The sequence below is a fragment of the Daphnia magna genome, unplaced genomic scaffold (assembly GCF_020631705.1).
Source record: "Daphnia magna isolate NIES unplaced genomic scaffold, ASM2063170v1.1 Dm_contigs411, whole genome shotgun sequence".
Classification (NCBI taxonomy): domain Eukaryota; kingdom Metazoa; phylum Arthropoda; class Branchiopoda; order Diplostraca; family Daphniidae; genus Daphnia; species Daphnia magna.
The window spans coordinates 30812-49190 of NW_025533303.1; the positions used below are offsets into that span (position 1 = coordinate 30812).

The window sequence follows — 18379 nt, forward strand, 5'->3', positions numbered from 1 at the left end:
AAATTTACCTTAAAATCAGCTTGAATTTTTCCCCCTTAATATATTTCCTAACTGTAAGCTAATTCCAGTATGGAATTTTTAATCTAGGGTTTCGCTCCACTTTTTTTAGTAGATATCAGCTTTTATTTTCCAAGCTAGGGCGTTTTCTGATCTGGCTTGAAATAATTAACCTTAAAATCAGCTCGAATTTTTCCCCCTTAATATATTTCCTAACTGTTTCAGCTAATTCTAGTATGGAATTTTTAATCTAGGGTTTCGCTTAATTTGATCGAAATAAATCGTAATATAAAAAAGGTTAAAATAACGCGGAATGTTATATAACAGAAATATTTTCGGAAAGAAATAATTAATTTTTATCGTCTTAGTTTATTAAGCTTACATGGAAAACAAAAAAATATGCGCCAGTGTGTTGTATATTTTTAGATTTTGAATAAAAATTATCAGACGACTTTTGAATTTGTTGTGAGTGATTCGAAGTGACCAGATATATATAATAATGGCAAATGAGAATCCAAAGTTATCTCGATACCTCAAGAGGAAATTCAATTTGAGGGAGGCCCAGGAAGAAATTTAACAAATGGTAAAAAAAAAAGCTCCATGCCACCATAAAGTTAATAACCATGCTTGTGACAACGAAATCAGCAGCAATCCCCAGCAGTCTGAACAATCTAACTCAGAACAAGTAACATGTGTATTTACAAGTCAATTCCACGAAGATGAGGATCCCAAAGTAAGAAAAATATATATGTGCACTTGATATTTACATTTATTCATGGTGTATTCATATGTTACAGAATATTGCTGAGCTGAAATCAATAACTTCAAGCCAAAACTCTGTTGCAGAAGGCTGTGAATCCTGTGATACAGATGAAGAATACAACTTAAATGAAAACGATTCAAATACTTTTGAGGTTAGTATATTAGACCTACAATAGTTATTATCTCTTAAGCCTCGCTTACACTAGAGGGTTTTTTAAGCTTTTAAGCTTTTAATTTTAAGAAGTTAAGGTATTATTATAAGATATTATATATGTAATGCTATTTATTATAAGATATTATTTAAGTATATTATATTATTAAAAGATTAAGGAACTAAAAGCTTAAGAAAAACCTCTAGTGTAAGCGAGGCTTTATAGTCTGTAATTTCCTAATATTAGAATTTTTAAATTCAGGATAAAGACTGTGAATCATCAGCATACCTTAGTATGCTATGTCTAGCTTACAAACTTAAATACCATCTATCTAATGAAGCATTCAAAGACCATTTGAAAATAATTCAAATCGCCACTAAATCAACCACAGCAGAAATTGAAAGTGCCGCCAAGTGTGTAGCAAAATATGACCATTTATTAATGGACGTCAAAAAAAATTTTGTGTGCGCGAAAAAGAATTGTGATGCCATACTTGAAATTGGAAAAAATGGTCTTCCTAAACAAAAACAGAGATGCCGCCATCCATTTGACAAGTCAAGATCGTGTTACATTCTTGTTCTCCCAATTGAACAGCAGCTAAAATTTTTTTTGAGAAGTGGCGGAATGAAATTAAGAAAAAAAACTACTGGATATGACGGAAAAACTCTGGGGGATGTCCAAAGTGGAAACTGCTACAGAGAAAAAGTTTGTGGTGATGGCTCCGAAAACCAGGTGATCTTCACATTGCAACTAAATGTTGATGGAGCGCAGTGTTTTAAAAAAAGTAAATTTGGATTTTGGCCATTCATGGGTGTCATAAATGAAATTCCTTACGGGGCAAGACGAGCAAACATGTTTTTAATGGCTCTTTGGTTCGGGAACAAGAAGCCCCCTAGAGGGCCGTTTCTTGACACATCAATAGCCGAACTAAAGCACCTTGGATCCTCCGGGATAAAATTTGGAGAGCTGACCATGTTTCTGAGACCTTTGGTGTTAACAACGGATTCAATGGCTCGGACTGTTTTCCTAGACGGTACCATATGTCGCGGTGAATTCGGGTGCGATTTCTGTTTGCACGCTGGTACACGAACATTTGCATTAAAAATTCTTCGTTGTAAATTTAACAGCATTTTTATTTTCATATATACAGGTGAAACAACGAAGATAGGAAGAGGATCTGCAAGAGTTTATCCAGTACCTATAACAAATCCTACATTTCCATTAAGGACAATAGAGCAGCACGAAAAAGACTTGATGGTAATTACGATATAAATTACATATACTGTGGCTAATAATTAAAATATTGAAATTTTTTATTCAGATTGTACTAGAAAAGGGTAAGCCTGTTCATGGAATCAAAGGTCATTCTCCTTTCTTGGCTCTCACGTCTTTCGACTATGTAACCGCACAAGTACCAGACTACTTACATTCGGTTTGTCAAGGAGCAATTAAATGTTTGTTGGAATTTTGGACAGAATCCAAATATCACGAAGTATGGTACTTAGATTATTATATATATAGTAAATAATACAACTAACAATATAAGTATTAATTATTAGGAACTATGGCACTTAGATAAAGACCAACGTGCCATTCTTGATGCTCGCTTAAGTCAAATGAGGCCTCCTTATGAAGTCACACGCACATCAGCTTTATTATCAAACCTTTGCAATTGGAAAGCTTCTGAGTATAGAGCATTTGCTCTTTATTATTTTTCGGCTCTAGATGATCTTTTACCAAAACAGTTCTATGATCACTTCTTATGCCTCGTTTATGGCCTTCAAGTGCTGCTTCAAGAAGAAGTAGCAGTTGAGCGTGTTAAGGAGGTTGAATTTCTTTTTCAATACTTCGTCCGCGAAGCAGAAGTACTCTATGGTAGAAAACGTATTCGCTATAATTTCCACTTACTTACTCATTTGGTTCAAACTGCACTTAATTGGGGCCTTCCATGGAGTAATTCTACATTCATTCCCGAGTGGTTTAACGGGGAATTGATTTCATTAAAGAATGGGACCCAAAGTGTTGCAGAGCAAATGGTCCAATCCTTTCTCTTGAAAAAAGCGGTACGATCAGATGCAATCTCTCTCATTACAAATTTTAACTTGCCAATCACAGTAAGTGCATTGTTGAGGAAGTTGCTGAATATTTCACAAAAGGAAGCTTTCTATTCCCCTATTAATCAAGATTGTGGTACCAGTTATGGAACTATTCAACTTCTTGGATCTGCGCTGAAAAAAAAAACTAGCCCTTTTTATGAAATCGCGATTTTGAATTATCTTGCTTCGTCAGATACAGACGGTTCTCTGAAAAAATCAACAGAATGTTTTACATACCACTACTCTTACAAAAGGGTGAAAATTTCACAAAAAGGTATATTTACAACGACTAGTTATACTCGATCCCCAAAACGGACCAATTTCTGTGGTTACATGAAAGACGATTCTTTTTTTATGATAGAAAGCATAATATCATTTCAATCACTTCCTCTAGAAGGAAATATTCTACTTGTTGGGCGGGTCATGGGAACAATTTCTGATGTGAAATATTCGCCTCCCATCGATAATATTTCATTTTCAAATTTCCCCGGTCAAAGTAGAAAATTGATTGGGCTTTCTACAGAATTAACTGCTTGCCGTCCAAATGACATAATGAAAAAGTGCGTTATAGGATTTAATAATGAACTTACGGAATCTTTTGTTGTTACTCCTCTTGTCAATTCCCTTGAAAGTGATTGATACAGATTAATGAAAATCATCAATATGCTAATATTTCAAATTGACAAAAACTCAAAACAAAGAAAAAATAATCGATGAAATTTGGCAGCTATGCCTTAATTTTGTAATCGATTGAAATTTGGCAGCTATGCCTTAATTTTCGTGCTCGAAGTGTTAGTCTAAGTAAAGATATGTCTAGCTGTCTGTTTCGTTCACTGACTTCTCTCTTACAGTAGACTTAAAGTAATATCAGTACATATTTGTAATGGCAGACCCAGTGGTCTACATACTTGTAACTTTCACTCAAAATGAGGAATTGGGCATTGGCACATTGGAGGCCATAGCAGTGCCAAAAGATTTTCGTGACCAGAGTTTCCATCATCAGCTCGAGCAATTAAGAGGTTTTGTTGGGACAAAAAAAATTATTGGAATCAAGTAAGCATATAGCTTTTTATTATTTATTCTTATTGTTCTAAATTTCTATGTATTTAGTTGGCCTAAGTTTCCCAGCAATCCTGGTTGGAACCTACCAGTTGAGTCGACTACCAAATCTAGATCCCCAGTTCAACATGACATGAGATCATGTAAAGTTATCACGTACTCAGGTAGTACAATTTAATATTACATCATGTGTTCTTTTTCTTAAAGTTTTTGTTGTGCAGAGGACAGAGATGTGGTGGTGGCAGTACGAGATGCCATGATGCCTCCCATCGGTGTCCAAAAGGCAGTAGCCAAAAAATCAGCTCCCAAATCATCTCCAAATCAGAAACATGGCACTGGCCAGAAATCTACCTCTCCACCACCTAACTTGCCAGTTGAAAAGTCAGCAACAGGTAGCACCAATGTTTCTCATTATTTACAATATCGTACTCTAACCTGCTACACAGTTACTAGGAAGACCATGGACATCTTCGTCAAAGACATGGAGGGGTTAGGTTGCCAGTTGATCACTGGGGGAGATGAAGACAAGCCCGATGAATCTGCTGACAGCAGCCTTCATCATGAAGATGATCAGAAAGGAAATTCTACTTCAGAATCAGAGGACGAAGATGTGATTCCTCCTACTCCACCTCCGCCTCCAGCGAAGAGAAGACGTGCTAATCAGTGTGTCAAATCAATGGGCAACACCACATCTAAGGTATTTTTGTTTTTATGGTAAAACATCTAATAGTATCTTACAGTAAACATTGATTTTTATTTTATAGAGAAATTCAAGTCACAGCAAGGAAAATGACTCTTTTGTAACACCAAAAAGAAAAAAAAATCATCGGCAAAGAATTCTGACTCTCAGATTCTTACATCTTTAGACGTCAACATATTTGACACCCCCCCAAGTTCCACAACAAAAGGAAACCCAAAGCGTGTGCTGGTAAAAACAACATGATTGTAAGAATTATGTGTTTATTTTATTTGTATTTTCCGTTAAGGACGAACAAGCGACGGAGCCAGTTGATGCTGAGTTGCATAGCCTTAATGAATACAAGGATACAATTGATGAGCTTAAAAATGAAATCTCGTTCCTCAACGAGCAAATTCGAGATTCTACCTTTGAGCTAGAAATTGAGAGAGATGATTACAATCACAAAATTTTCGAAAAAGATGCTACTATTCTTCGCTTACAAGAAGAAATAAACTCCCTGAAACAATTGAATCCCAAGGCCTTGGCCAAAAGTAAGTTTTCTCTTTGAAACTGTATACACTTTTATTGTTATCTTGACTATTTCCATCTTATTAGGTCTTAATGAAGGGTTGGCTCTACTACACACCACTTTGGAAACCTTGACAAGTAGTCAAGTTAATGTTCAACATTCACGTGTTCAGTTAGAAAGAAGTGAAAGCGGTAGAACTAACCTAGTGAAGCTTCACAAAGATTATGAGACAACGATTCATCAAAATGCGTTAGCAACCGCAATGTCGTATGGGAAGGCTGGTTCAAAAAAAAAGTGAGTTTTATTTTGGGATTGTTTGTGTTATAAAGGATAATTCTAATAGTTGTTACATGTGTACACAGGGACATGAGCAAAATGATAAATATCATCATGGAAGCGCTGTGGGATAGGGAATTCATGTCAAAACACAGCCTAACCGGAAAGAAGGCACCCACCGATAAGACAAATAATCCTGCAAAACCTGCCCTTCCCAAGGAAGATGTCCAAGCAATTACGAGTAAATCGACAATAAGAACGAACAATTTACAAAATTTTAACGTTTTGATTTTCATTTCAGGTTTCATTGTGGAATTTTGGGGAAGAAAACACAAGTTGGCAATCGATCCATCCATGGTCCATCCTTGCATCACATCCAAACTACTAAGTGAACATACGGCTCACAAGTCAAGAGAGAAGTTGTTCGTGGAGGATGCCGGTAATGAAGTACCATCAGAATAAATCGGCGAACATTTCTACAAGAACCGTTCAAGACGACGTTTATGTGTAGCCCCACTTTTGAGTTCAACAGATTTTCTATTCTTTTCTTCATTCATTTTTTTCTTTTTCTATTTTCTATTTTTTTTTATTTTCCATTTTCAACTTCTTTTTTTCATTATTATTAGAAAGTGTGTTGCGTCATGCAATCACAAACAAAACGTACACAACATGCCCCTGCGAGGATCCTTCAATGAAAAGGGATTAGATTATCTTTCAGTTCTCTGCTGGTAAGATCTTATGTTGCGCCCAACAGAATAATCTCCTCCATCGCGCATAAGTGTGGTCTTCTCGACACAACGGCATTTACTCTTTTCTTTTCCGATGACCCTCCTACTCCTCTCTCTAACCTCTTTTTTTCCTCTGCCGTTTCTGTCAAGCTATTTATTGTGTTGCTGTTAAATGGAATTAACGCGAAAGACGCAGGAAGTGGCCAGAACTTTAATTGAACTTGGAAATTGCTCGTAATCTTATTATGTTTATTTTAAATGTAAAAATGTGTGTGTGCTGTATTTTAATCGATGTCTTTCTTGTAACATGGAAAAGAATTATTAAACCAATGGTTTAATTTAAATACACAGACTTGGGGCCGTATTCTAGCCTTGGCTTAAATTCTGGTCTTAAACTTACTAAAATTTCTTATAAAATTTCCTCACGTAAGTTAGGAAAAAATGTAAGTTCGTTATTTCAATAAACACGTATTCTAGCTTAAATTTTCTTACTTTTATTTCTGAACTTAGTATAAGTTCAAATTCCAAGATCAGATTTTTCAAGCATAGAATTTTTTTTTTCTTAGAGGGCGGACCTTATAGCGACCAATAAGAATATTCGTTTCATGACATTGCGTACAGTAATAGATGCTGTTTACTTTATTATTATTACAAGGCGTCTGCTAGAGCTAGAATCTAGTTAGTATTTTTAAAGTTATAAGATTCTTTGATTGACAGTTTTGGTATCTTGAACTGTGTTTATTGTGCTAGTGAAAGACTTACGAGATTGAAATGGCCCCAGCAATAAAATAAAAAGCGTGGTCGTCATTCCAAATAGAAATTTTAGTTGATGAGTACATCGCAAGAAAGTTAACTTAGCTATAATTGTGTGGCTTATTAGTTTAATGTAAACTTGATTGTTGATTGTAATTAGTCTACAAACAACTTGCGGCCCAATTTGTTGGAAATGAGTCCTATGGTTAATCAGCCAATGCAACAGTTAATACACATGGAAATGTTGTAGTAGCTTAAGACTACTAATAATATGAAATAGAGAATACCTTCGATATACCAAATAGAAGCTTTATCGAATCTAAATACTTTGTAAATTTTATTATCGTCAAATATATCAAAAATATCAGCACGTTGACGATAAAACGGAACCATTCTCCTTCTCACTTCTATTCGTTTTTCATACAATTCATCCTCATTCGCATCACTGTCATTGTCACTATTTAAAACTTCGTTCAAAACATCAAGGTGACGTTCGAACTTGTCGATGTTATTCATCTTCAATTATTCATCAACAATCAACAAGACCACTAGATGTTGTTACTTGAAAATCAAAACAATGACACGTGAAAATACTAAAAACTAGGACAACAATAGCTGTAAGCATTAGCCTTAGCACGGAATTTTAAGAAAATAACCGCTGTAAGCCAACTAATAGTTGGCTTACAAAAATTTGCTTTCTTAAGTTTAAAAAGACAAGTTCAAAATATTTCTTAAGAAAAAAAGGTGAGTTGAGAAAAGCTAGAATACGGTTTTAGGTAAATCCAAGCATAAATTGGATTTTTAAGCAAAAAACAGTAAGTTAAGAAAAAATTCCGTGCTTAAGTCAAGGCTAGAATACGGCCCTTGGTGTGAAAATATATTTTTTTCAGTTCCTATCAAGCTAATAAGTTTCAAGCTACCTTTAATCTAAGATTTCAAGCTTATAAGTTTCAAGCTACCTTCAATCTAAGATTTTAAGCTAATGTGTTAATAGCTATTTTAGCTATGAAAAAAAAGCTAAAACTATCCTAAAATTCCCAATGTGGAATTTAAAAATTTTGATCTGAAAATTCCTAGCTAAATACCCCTAACTTCGTAGCTATTTCTGGAACAGAACTAGCTAAAAGTTTCGTACGGGTTGAATACAAGTATATTCCATGCAGTTTACATATAGAAGTAAAAACTCATTTTATAACAGTGTATTCACATTGAATACAAGTATATTCCATGCAGTTTACATATAGAAGTAAAAACTCATGGTATAACAGTGTATTCACATTGAATACAAGTATATTCCTTGCAGTTTACGTATAGAAGTAAAAACTTATGGTATAACAGTGTATTCACATTGAATACAAGTATATTTGATGCTTTTTACATATAGAAGTAAAAACTCATGGTATAACAGTGTATTCACATTGAATACAAGTATATTTGATGCTGTTTATATATAGAAGTAAAAACTCATGGTATAACAGTGTATTCATATTGAATACAAGTATATTTGATGCTGTTTATATATAGAAGTAAAAACTCATGGTATAACAGTGTATTCACATTGAATACAAGTATATTCCATGCAGTTTACATATAGAAGTAAAAACTCATGGTATAACAGTGTATTCACATTGAATACAAGTATATATCATGCAGTTTACATATAGAAGTAAAAATTCATGGTATAACAGTGTATTCACATTGAATAAAAGTATATTTGATGCTGTTTACATATAGAAGTAAAAACTCAGGGTATAACAGTGTATTCACATTGAAAACAAGTATATTTGATGCTGTTTACATATAGAAGTAAAAACTCATGGTATAACAGTGTATTCACATTGAATACAAGTATATTCCATGCAGTTTACATATAGAAGTAAAAACTCATGGTATAACAGTGTATTCACATTGAATACAAGTATGTTCTATGCATTTTACATATAGAAGTAGAAACTCATGGTATAAAATTGTATTCACATTTAATACAAGTATATTCCATGCAGTTTACATATAGAAATAAAAACTCATAGTATAACAGTGTATTTACATTGAATACAAGTATATTCCATGCAGTTTACGTATAGAAGTAAAATCTCGTGGTATAACAGTGTATTCACATTGAATACAAGTATATTTGCTGCTGTTTACATATAGAAGTAAAAACTCATGGTATAAAAGTGTATTCACATTGAATACAAGTATATTTGATGCTGTTTACATATAGAAGTAAAAAGTCATGGTATAACAGTGTATTCACATTGCATACAAGTATATTTGATGCTGTTTACATATACAAGTAAAAACTCATGGTATAACAGTGTATTCACATTGAATACAAGTATATTTGATGCTGTTTACATATAGAAGTAAAAACTCATGGTATAACAGTGTATTCACATTGAATACAAGTATATTTGATGCTTTTTACATATAGAAGTAAAAACTCATGGTATAACAGTGTATTCACATTGAATACAAGTATATATTTGATGCTGTTTACATATAGAAGTAAAAACTCATGGTATAACAGTGTATTCACATTGAATACAAGAATATTCCATGCAGTTTACATATAGAAGTAAAAACTCATGGTATAACAGTGTATTCACATTGAATACAAGTATATTCCATGCAGTTTACATATAGAATTAAAAACTCATGGTATAACAGTGTATTCACATTGAATACAAGTATATTTGATGCTGTTTACATATAGAAGTAAAAAGTCATGGTATAACAGTGTATTCACATTGCATACAAGTATATTTGATGCTGTTTACATATACAAGTAAAAACTCATGGTATAACAGTGTATTCACATTGAATACAAGTATATTCCATGCAGTTTACATATAGAAGTAAAAACTCATGGTATAACAGTGTATTCACATTGAATACAAGTATATATCATGCAGTTTACATATAGAAGTAAAAACTCATGGTATAACAGTGTATTCACATTAAATACAAGTATATTCCATGCAGTTTACGTATAGAAGTAAAAACTCATGGTATAGCAGTGTATTCACATTGAATACAAGTATATATTTGATGCTGTTTACATATAGAAGTAAAAACTCATGGTATAACAGTGTATTCACATTTAATACAAGTATATTTGATGCTGTTTACATATAGAAGTAAAAACTCATGGTATAACAGTGTATTCACATTGAATACAAGAATATTCCATGCAGTTTACATATAGAAGTAAAAACTCATGGTATAACAGTGTATTCACATTGAATACAAGTATATTCCATGCAGTTTACATATAGAATTAAAAACTCATGGTATAACAGTGTATTCACATTGAATACAAGTATATTTGATGCTGTTTACATATAGAAGTAAAAACTCATGTATAAAAGTGTATTCACATTGAATACAAGTATATTTGATGCTGTTTACATATAGAAGTAAAAACTCATGGTATAACAGTGTATTCACATTGCATACTAGAATGAAGTCTGAAAGAGGCTGAATTCGAGAGCGATACGGACGTGTATTTTCTCTACCAACGAGACGAGACCAACTGACGCTGTGATCAGAGGGAGGGAAGGGGGGCGACGTTGCCGAGTCATAGCATGTCTTTTTCCCCGTACATGAATGGAAAAGAATTTCTGAATTGTAACGTGGAACACCCACGACAAGAAAACACTCCCAGGGCCAAAACACGGGGAGCAAAAAGATAAGGGGGTAATTGCTGAATTAGGAAACAAGAGCGGGTGTCCAAGCTGACGTAAGAGGGGATGGACTCAAAGGAGAACGGACGAGAGAGAATACAAACAAATAGACATAATAATAAACTAAGAAGCGATCTTGGCGGCAAGGCGACGCGAACGACGGAGAGTGGATGAAGGCGCTGTCGGAGGGGCCGGACCAGGCAGCTGGACGGGGGAAGTCGTAGTTGAAGTGCTCGCTGGCGGTTGTGGCTGCGGAATTTGGGGGGAGATGACACGAAGAAAACGCCGATTGCGGCGGAACAGCCGACCAGCTGGCGTTTTGACGAGGTAATCCCGGAATGGCCCCACCTCAACGATGACTCCAGGAGTGGACCAATGTTTTGACTTATGGTCTTGGATGAGCACGCTGTCGCCAATCACCAGGGGTGGGAGGGGGTGCGCGGAACGGTTGAAATGCTGAATTTGTAGTTCCTTTGCATGTTGAGCCCGCTTCTCCAATACCTCAGCGGCTTGCTGCCATTCCGGAGCGAATGAACGCCTGTGTGCGGGAAGGAGATCGCGCGTTGGGCGGCTGAAAACAATCTGCGATGGTGAAGCTCCGCCCGACATAGGCGCGTTGCGGAAGAGAAGCAAAGCCTTGCCAAACTTGTCCGGGTCGAACGAACCTGACGACCAGGAGCCTGCGATGAGCTTCTTCATCGATTTGACGGCTGATTCCGCGTAGCCATTGGACTGGGGATGGTGGGGCGATGAACGGCCGTTACTAATATCCCAGTCGTGAAGGAAGGCGAGAAATTCGTCGGACTTGAACTGCGGGCCTCCATCCGACCACAGTTTCACCGGGGCTCCGGCTCCACACGTGAAAAATGAAAGGAGGGCGTCGATGACCCGTCGCGTTGACGTGTTGGTGTCCGGGAACGGGAAGACTTGAGGCCAACCGCTGAACTGATCGGCCACAATTAAAAAATCACGACCGCGGTATGCGCCTAGATCGACGAACACAAACTCGAACGGTCTGGAAGCCGGAGCATGGGGAAGGAGAGGCTCCGCCGGATGTGATGGAAGACGCTCTGTGCAGGATGGGCAGGACTTTGCGGCCACGACGATATCGTTGTCCATGGAGGGCCAGTAGATTGAGAGACGGGCGCGCTGACGGAGTTTAGTGGCTCCTTGGTGCATTTGAAGTAAGCGCCTGATAATCTCCTGACGTAAGGAAGTCGGAATGACTACTCGGGGGCCGACAAGGATGAGACCCTCCGCGTCGTCGACGGACAGCTGGCTCCGAACCTGCCAGTATGGCCGAAGCTCAAGGGGAAGATTGCACTTCTCGTTCGGGAATCCCTCAAGGACTGTTTGGCGGAGGGACAGCATAACCGGATCGGCCGAGGTAGCCGCTGCAACGGAGGACAGCAACACGTCGGGATTGGCGTCGTTTGATCCCTCCATTGTATCTACCAAACTGATGCGGGCTGAAAATGACTGCGGGCCCTCCGCGATTTCGTCGGATTCGGAAGGACGATCAACCAGGGAGCGCGGCAGAGCATCCGCCATCACGTTGTTCTTCCCAGGCACCCAAACGGCGACGAAAGAGTAGCGCTGCATGGAAAGGCGAAGGCGCAAAATTCCGGGATTATCCAGCTTGTCCAGGTGGTAATCGTTGAGGATCAGAATCAAAGGGCGATGATCTGTAACGAGCTGGAAGGAGGGCAGGCCCTCGAGAAACTGGCGGCATTTTCGCATAGCCCAAGCCGCGGCCAGGCATTCCAGCTCAATCATCGCGTATCGGGACTCTGCATCAGATAGGAAACGTGATCCTGCCTGCACGACATTCCAGCTGCCATCATTTTTTTGTTGTCGGAGGATGAAACCGAGGCCCCGGAGGCGGGATGCATCGACGTGAAGTGAGGTTGGGGAAGCCGGGTCGTAAAACGATAATTCGGAAGATGAAGATAGTGACTCACGGGCTGCTTTGAAGTCCTTCTCGTGTTGCATCGTCCACTCCCATACAAAATCCTTTCGAAGTAGAGGCGCCAGAGGGCGAAGAACGGGAGCCAAGTCGTCCGGAAAAGTTCCCAACCTGCTGGCAGAGCCCGTGGAAGGCTCGCATCTCTGAGACACAAGTGGGAGCCGGGAATTCACGGATGGCCCTCAGTAAATCCGGGCTAGGTCGGAAGCCACTCTCGCCTACTACGTAGCCACCGAACAACACTGACGGTTTAGCAAAGACAACCTTGCGAACGTTAATGGCGATCTGGTGATCAGCGGCGAGGCGGAAAAGGCGACGGACGAGGTCCACATGTTCTTCCCAAGTGGCAGAGAAAACCAGGATATCCTCAACTACACGGCGACAGTTCGGGAAATCGTCGAAAATGTTTGCGAGACGTCTGCCGTAGTCATCGCCAGCTAACGAGACGCCAAACGGGAGACGGTTGTATCTGTAGCGGCCAAACGGAGTGGAGAACGTCGTCATGGCACTTGACTCTTCATCCAGCTCCACCTGGTGATAGCCCTTGAGGGCGTCAATAACTGTGAAGAACTTCATCCCCGTCGGGATGGTCCGGACCGCCTGGAACGGAGTCGGGGAATCAAAGGTGGGCCGGATGATGCAGCGGTTGAGCAACGTAAAGTCGCCGCATATGCGGATTCCGCCATCGTCCTTTGGGACAATAACGATTGGGTGGACCCACAACGTCGGCTCAGGCACCTGGCTGATGATGCCTTGGTCTTCCAGCGAGTCCAGCTCCTGTTTGACCCTTGGTATGAGAGGCACTGCAATGGGACGGGATCCACGGATGGCAGAAGGGATTACGCCCTCCTTTAGTTGAAAGTGGCATGGAGGACCACGCATGGGCCGGCACACTCCATCGAAAATCAAAGGGCACTCCGCCAAAAGAACGCGCAATGTAGCCATGACGTCATCAACTGGGGTTGAGGCTGGCAAAGGCGGAGGCATAACCGCAGCTAACATGCACGAATGCGGATACTGAGCCGGTAGCATGCCGAATTGTTTTTGAGACGCCTTGGAGAGCACCGGCTGTTGAAGGTCATGTAGGACATGGATGATTGTGGTCACGGGACGAAGTGATCCGCTGGACCATGTCAACGTGGTTGGGAAGTGGCCAAGTGAAGAAATAGCCGCCCCGGTGGCCGTGACTGCGTTTGGTCCGCCATCCATTAGTTGAACGTGTTTGAAGTGGCTCCAGAACATAGTGGCCGGGATCGCATCAATCGACGCCCCAGAGTCAGGGAGTGCACGGATGACAATAGAAGAGTTGCTGGAAGCTGGGACGACACCAAGCTCGACCATGTCCTCAGGGATGATGGACTGGATCGTGATGCTGCCAGCCATCTCAGGTTTCGGGGTTGAACTGCCGCCTTGGGTACATACGGCCTGGAAGTGGCCCGTTTTGTGGCAACCAAGACATTCCTTGCCGAAGGCGGGGCAATCTTCTTTAGCGTGGCGGGAGGCTGACCCGCAATTCCAACACCCATACGGCTTAGTTCCAGGCGGATGCCAACGAGCTGCTGGACGTCCGCGCTGCTGATCCCGGTGTTGAGTAGCCGGCTTGCCCATAGGTGGTTTGGCCGCCGGAATCTTTAACTGGTGGACGGGGGCTGCACCACCCTGTTTGATGGTGGACGCCTGGAGCCGGGTGGCCTCCGCTGTACGGAGCATTGTAAGCGCCATATCCAGGGTTAAAGTAGCGCCCTGTTCCAGTAGCTTGCGGCGGACCTCGTCGTCGAAAACGCCAAAGACAACTTGGCCCAAAATGCGCGTGTTCTGGCAGGCCGCACAGCAATCTTTTTCGAATTCGCATTTGCGCAAGAGATCGCGCAAGTCGCTGAGCCAAGAATCGGCCGATTCGGTGTCACGCTGGACGCGGGATGAAAACTTCTGGCGCCACACATGACAATTGCGGCCAGCATTACACCTCTCCTGCAGCTTCCCAATAATGATGTCTGCATCTTTAAGCTCAGGCGGCGCCAAACCCATGGTGAGCACCGCCTTCAGCGTCGCGTTGGAGAGGCAGGACAGCAAGATGTTGGCAATATATTCTGGTCGGTCGTGTTGCGGAAGTGCAGTGTTGATGGTCGACAGAGCAAGGAATATATTCCACTGCTGGTGCCAGACCTCGAAAGAGTCTTTGAATTCCTCGATGTCCAGTGGAGGTGGCACGCCGTACGGCTTGAATGGCTTGGGAGGCATGGCGGGGCACGGATTAACTCAAGACCTGGGTGACACAAGAGGACCAATGGACACTGCACGAAGGGAGGCACCGGCGAAGGACGAACACGTCAGCGGAATGAAAATGAATGGAGGAATGAAACCACGTTGGGTGGGAGAATTGAAAACACGCAGATGAACGTTGAAGCACCGAGGAGCAGGAAACACAAAAAAAATGAATTGAATGGGGAGAGCGTGTGAGGTTGAATTGGCAATATGAGTGGTCGAAACGAGGGTGTGAATCAAGAAAACAGCACCCTAGAAAACAGAATAAACGGCAATGTGGATATAAATGACGATGGGGGGATGAATAGTGGGAGAAACTAAACCGCGGGATGAAATCCGCGTGGAACGGGTGGACGTGGAGTAGCTACGGCCAACAAAGAAAAACAAAAACCAAAAAAAAAACCGGATTCTCAGCCAGAGAGACGGCCAAGAGGGAAACGAAGCCAGAGAAAAAAAATGGTGGGCACGCAACATGTGGGCCCCTCGATATATCCACGACAATGAATCACCAAAAAAACCAATAAAAAAAAAATGAAATATGAAAAACAGTGGGTGAATGTGAGCAAACGTCCCAAATATGATCGGCGGATAGGATAACTCAGGGCCACAAAAGAACAGCATATGCACCACACGAGACAAAGGAAAACAAGATGGCGGCCCCCACAAACCACGCTGGTTAATGGGAGGAGGGGGGTTAGCAGCAATGGGCGCACCCAAGGGCCGGGGAAATCAACACGAATAAAAATAAAACTGAACAAAAACACTGAGGGATCGAGTGTTGAGAGCAAGGAGAATGAATAGGATCGAAAAAACAATCAACTGCGCCATAGAATGAAGTCTGAAAGAGGCTGAATTCGAGAGCGATACGGACGTGTATTCTCTCTACCAACGAGACGAGACCAACTGACGCTGTGATCAGAGGGAGGGGAGGGGGGCGACGTTGCCGAGTCATAGCACATACAAGTATATTTGATGCTGTTTACATATAGAAGTAAAAACTCATGGTATAACAGTGTATTCACATTGAATACAAGTATATATCATGCAGTTTACATATAGAAGTAAAAACTCATGGTATAACAGTGTATTCACATTAAATACAAGTATATTCCATGCAGTTTACGTATAGAAGTAAAAACTCATGGTATAACAGTGTATTCACATTGAATACAAGTATATTTGATGCTGTTTACATATAGAAGTAAAAACTCATGGTATAACAGTGTATTCACATTGAATACTAGTATATTTGATGCTTTTTACATATAGAAGTAAAAACTCATGGTATAACAGTTTATTCACATTGAATACAAGTATATTTGATGCTGTTTACATATAGAAGTAAAAACTCATGGTATAACAGTGTATTCACATTTAATACAAGTATATTTGATGCTGTTTACATATAGAAGTAAAAACTCATGGTATAACAGTGTATTCACATTGAATACAAGAATATTCCATGTAGTTTACATTTAGAAGTAAAAACTCATGGTATAACAGTGTATTCACATTGAATACAAGAATATTCCATGCAGTTTACATATAGAAGTAAAAACTCATGGTAAAACAGTGTATTCACATTGAATACAAGTATATTCCATGCAGTTTACATATAGACGTAAAAACTCATGGTATAACAGTGTATTCACATTGAATACAAGTATATTCTATGCAGTTTACGTATAGAAGTAAAAACTCATGGTATAACAGTGTATTCACATTGAATACAAGTACCTTTGATGCTGTTTACATATAGAAGTAAAAACTCATGGTATAACAGTGTATTCACATTAAATACAAGTATATTTGATGCTGTTTACATATAGAAGTAAAAACTCATGGTATTACAGTGTATTCACATTGAATACAAGTATATTCCATGCAGTTTATATATAGAAGTAAAAACTCATGGTATAACAGTGTATTCACATTGAATACAAGTATATTTGATTCTGTTTACATATAGAAGTAAAAACTCATGGTATAACAGTGTATTCACATTGAATACAAGTATATTCCATGCAGTTTACATTTAGAAGTAAAAACTCATGGTATAACAGTGTATTCACATTGAATACAAGTATATTCCATGCAGTTTACATATAGAAGTAAAAACTCATGGTATAACAGTGTATTCACATTGAATACAAGTATATTTGTTGCTGTTTACATATACAAGTAAAAACTCATGGTATAACAGTGTATTCACATTGAATACAAGTATATTCCATGCGGTTTACATATAGAAGTAAAAACTCATGGTATAACAGTGTATTCACATTGAATACAGGTATATTCCATGCAGTTTAAATATAGAAGTAAAAACTCATGGTATAACAGTGTATTCACATTGAATACAAGTATATTTGATGCTGTTCACATATAGAAGTAAAAACTCATGGTATAACAGTGTATTCACATTGAATACAAGTATATTCCATGCAGTTTACATATAGAAGTATAAACTCATGGTATAACAGTGTATTCACATTGAATACAAGTACCTTTGATGCTGTTTACATATAGAAGTAAAAACTCATGGTATAACAGTGTATTCACATTAAATACAAGTATATTTGATGCTGTTTACATATAGAAGTAAAAACTCATGGTATTACAGTGTATTCACATTGAATACAAGTATATTCCATGCAGTTTACATATAGAAGTAAAAACTCATGGTATAACAGTGTATTCACATTCAATACAAGTATATTCCATGCAGTTTACATATAGAAGTAAAAACTCATAGTATAACGGTGTATTCACATTGAATACAAGTATATTCCATGCTGTTTACATATACAAGTAAAAACTCATGGTATAACAGTGTATTCACATTGAATACAAGTATATTCCATGCGGTTTACATATAGAAGTAAAAACTCATGGTATAACAGTGTATTCACATTGAATACAAGTATATTCCATGCAGTTTAAATATAGAAGTAAAAACTCATGGTATAACAGTGTATTCACATTGAATACAAGTATATTTGATGCTGTTTACATATAGAAGTAAAAACTCATGGTATAACAGTGTATTCACATTGAATACAAGTATATTCCATGCAGTTTACATATAGAAGTATAAACTCATGGTATAACAGTGTATTCACATTGAATACAAGTATATTCCATGCAGTTTACATATAGAAGTAAAAACTCATGGTATAACAGTGTATTCACATTCAATACAAGTATATTCCATGCAGTTTACATATAGAAGTAAAAACTCATGGTATAACAGTGTATTCACACTGAATACAAGTATATTTGATGCTGTTTACATATAGAAGTAAAAAATCATGGTATAACAGTGTATTCACATTGAATACAAGTATATTCCATGCAGTTTACATATAGAAGTAAAAACTCATAGTATAACAGTGTATTCACATTGAATACAAGTATATTCCATGCAGTTA

At 38.8% G+C, this 18379-nt stretch overlaps 4 protein-coding genes across 4 annotated transcripts; 3 read left to right on the forward strand and 1 right to left on the reverse strand.

The window, feature by feature from the left end:
* Positions 1-785: 785 nt before the first annotated feature.
* Positions 786-2183, forward strand: LOC123468658. Its single transcript, XM_045167940.1, has 3 exons — positions 786-911; positions 1389-1992; positions 2062-2183. Exons 1-3 carry the CDS (start codon positions 786-788, stop codon positions 2181-2183), a joined length of 852 nt encoding a protein of 283 aa, XP_045023875.1.
* A 1623-nt stretch (positions 2184-3806) lies between these two features.
* Positions 3807-4875, forward strand: LOC123468659 (the record flags this gene model as incomplete). Its single annotated transcript, XM_045167941.1, has 4 exons — positions 3807-4060; positions 4118-4230; positions 4288-4763; positions 4831-4875. Coding segments are annotated over exons 1-4 (804 nt in total), but the record flags the coding sequence as incomplete, so codon positions are not given.
* Positions 4876-4886: 11 nt separating this feature from the next.
* Positions 4887-6556, forward strand: LOC123468660 (the record flags this gene model as incomplete). The annotated part of the gene is made up of 5 exons (XM_045167942.1): positions 4887-4994; positions 5053-5296; positions 5361-5568; positions 5637-5791; positions 5852-6556. Coding segments are annotated over 5 exons (876 nt in total), but the record flags the coding sequence as incomplete, so codon positions are not given.
* A 6118-nt stretch (positions 6557-12674) lies between these two features.
* Positions 12675-14924, reverse strand: LOC123468661. Its single transcript, XM_045167943.1, has one exon. It carries the CDS (start codon positions 14922-14924, stop codon positions 12675-12677), a length of 2250 nt encoding a protein of 749 aa, XP_045023878.1.
* Positions 14925-18379: the final 3455 nt, after the last annotated feature.

What these genes read in the sequence shown, in the direction of transcription:
- LOC123468658 (XM_045167940.1), top strand. Translation starts at nt 786, where the DNA reads ATGTTACAGAATATTGCTGAGCTGAAATCAATAACTTCAAGCCAAAAC. An exon ending in ACGATTCAAATACTTTTGAG is followed by an intron (nt 912 to 1,388) that starts GTTAGTATATTA and finishes TGCGCGAAAAAG; the next exon opens with AATTGTGATGCCATACTTGA. An exon ending in CGATTTCTGTTTGCACGCTG is followed by an intron (nt 1,993 to 2,061) that starts GTACACGAACAT and finishes TCATATATACAG; the next exon opens with GTGAAACAACGAAGATAGGA.
- LOC123468661 (XM_045167943.1), bottom strand. Translation starts at nt 14,924, where the DNA reads ATGCCTCCCAAGCCATTCAAGCCGTACGGCGTGCCACCTCCACTGGAC.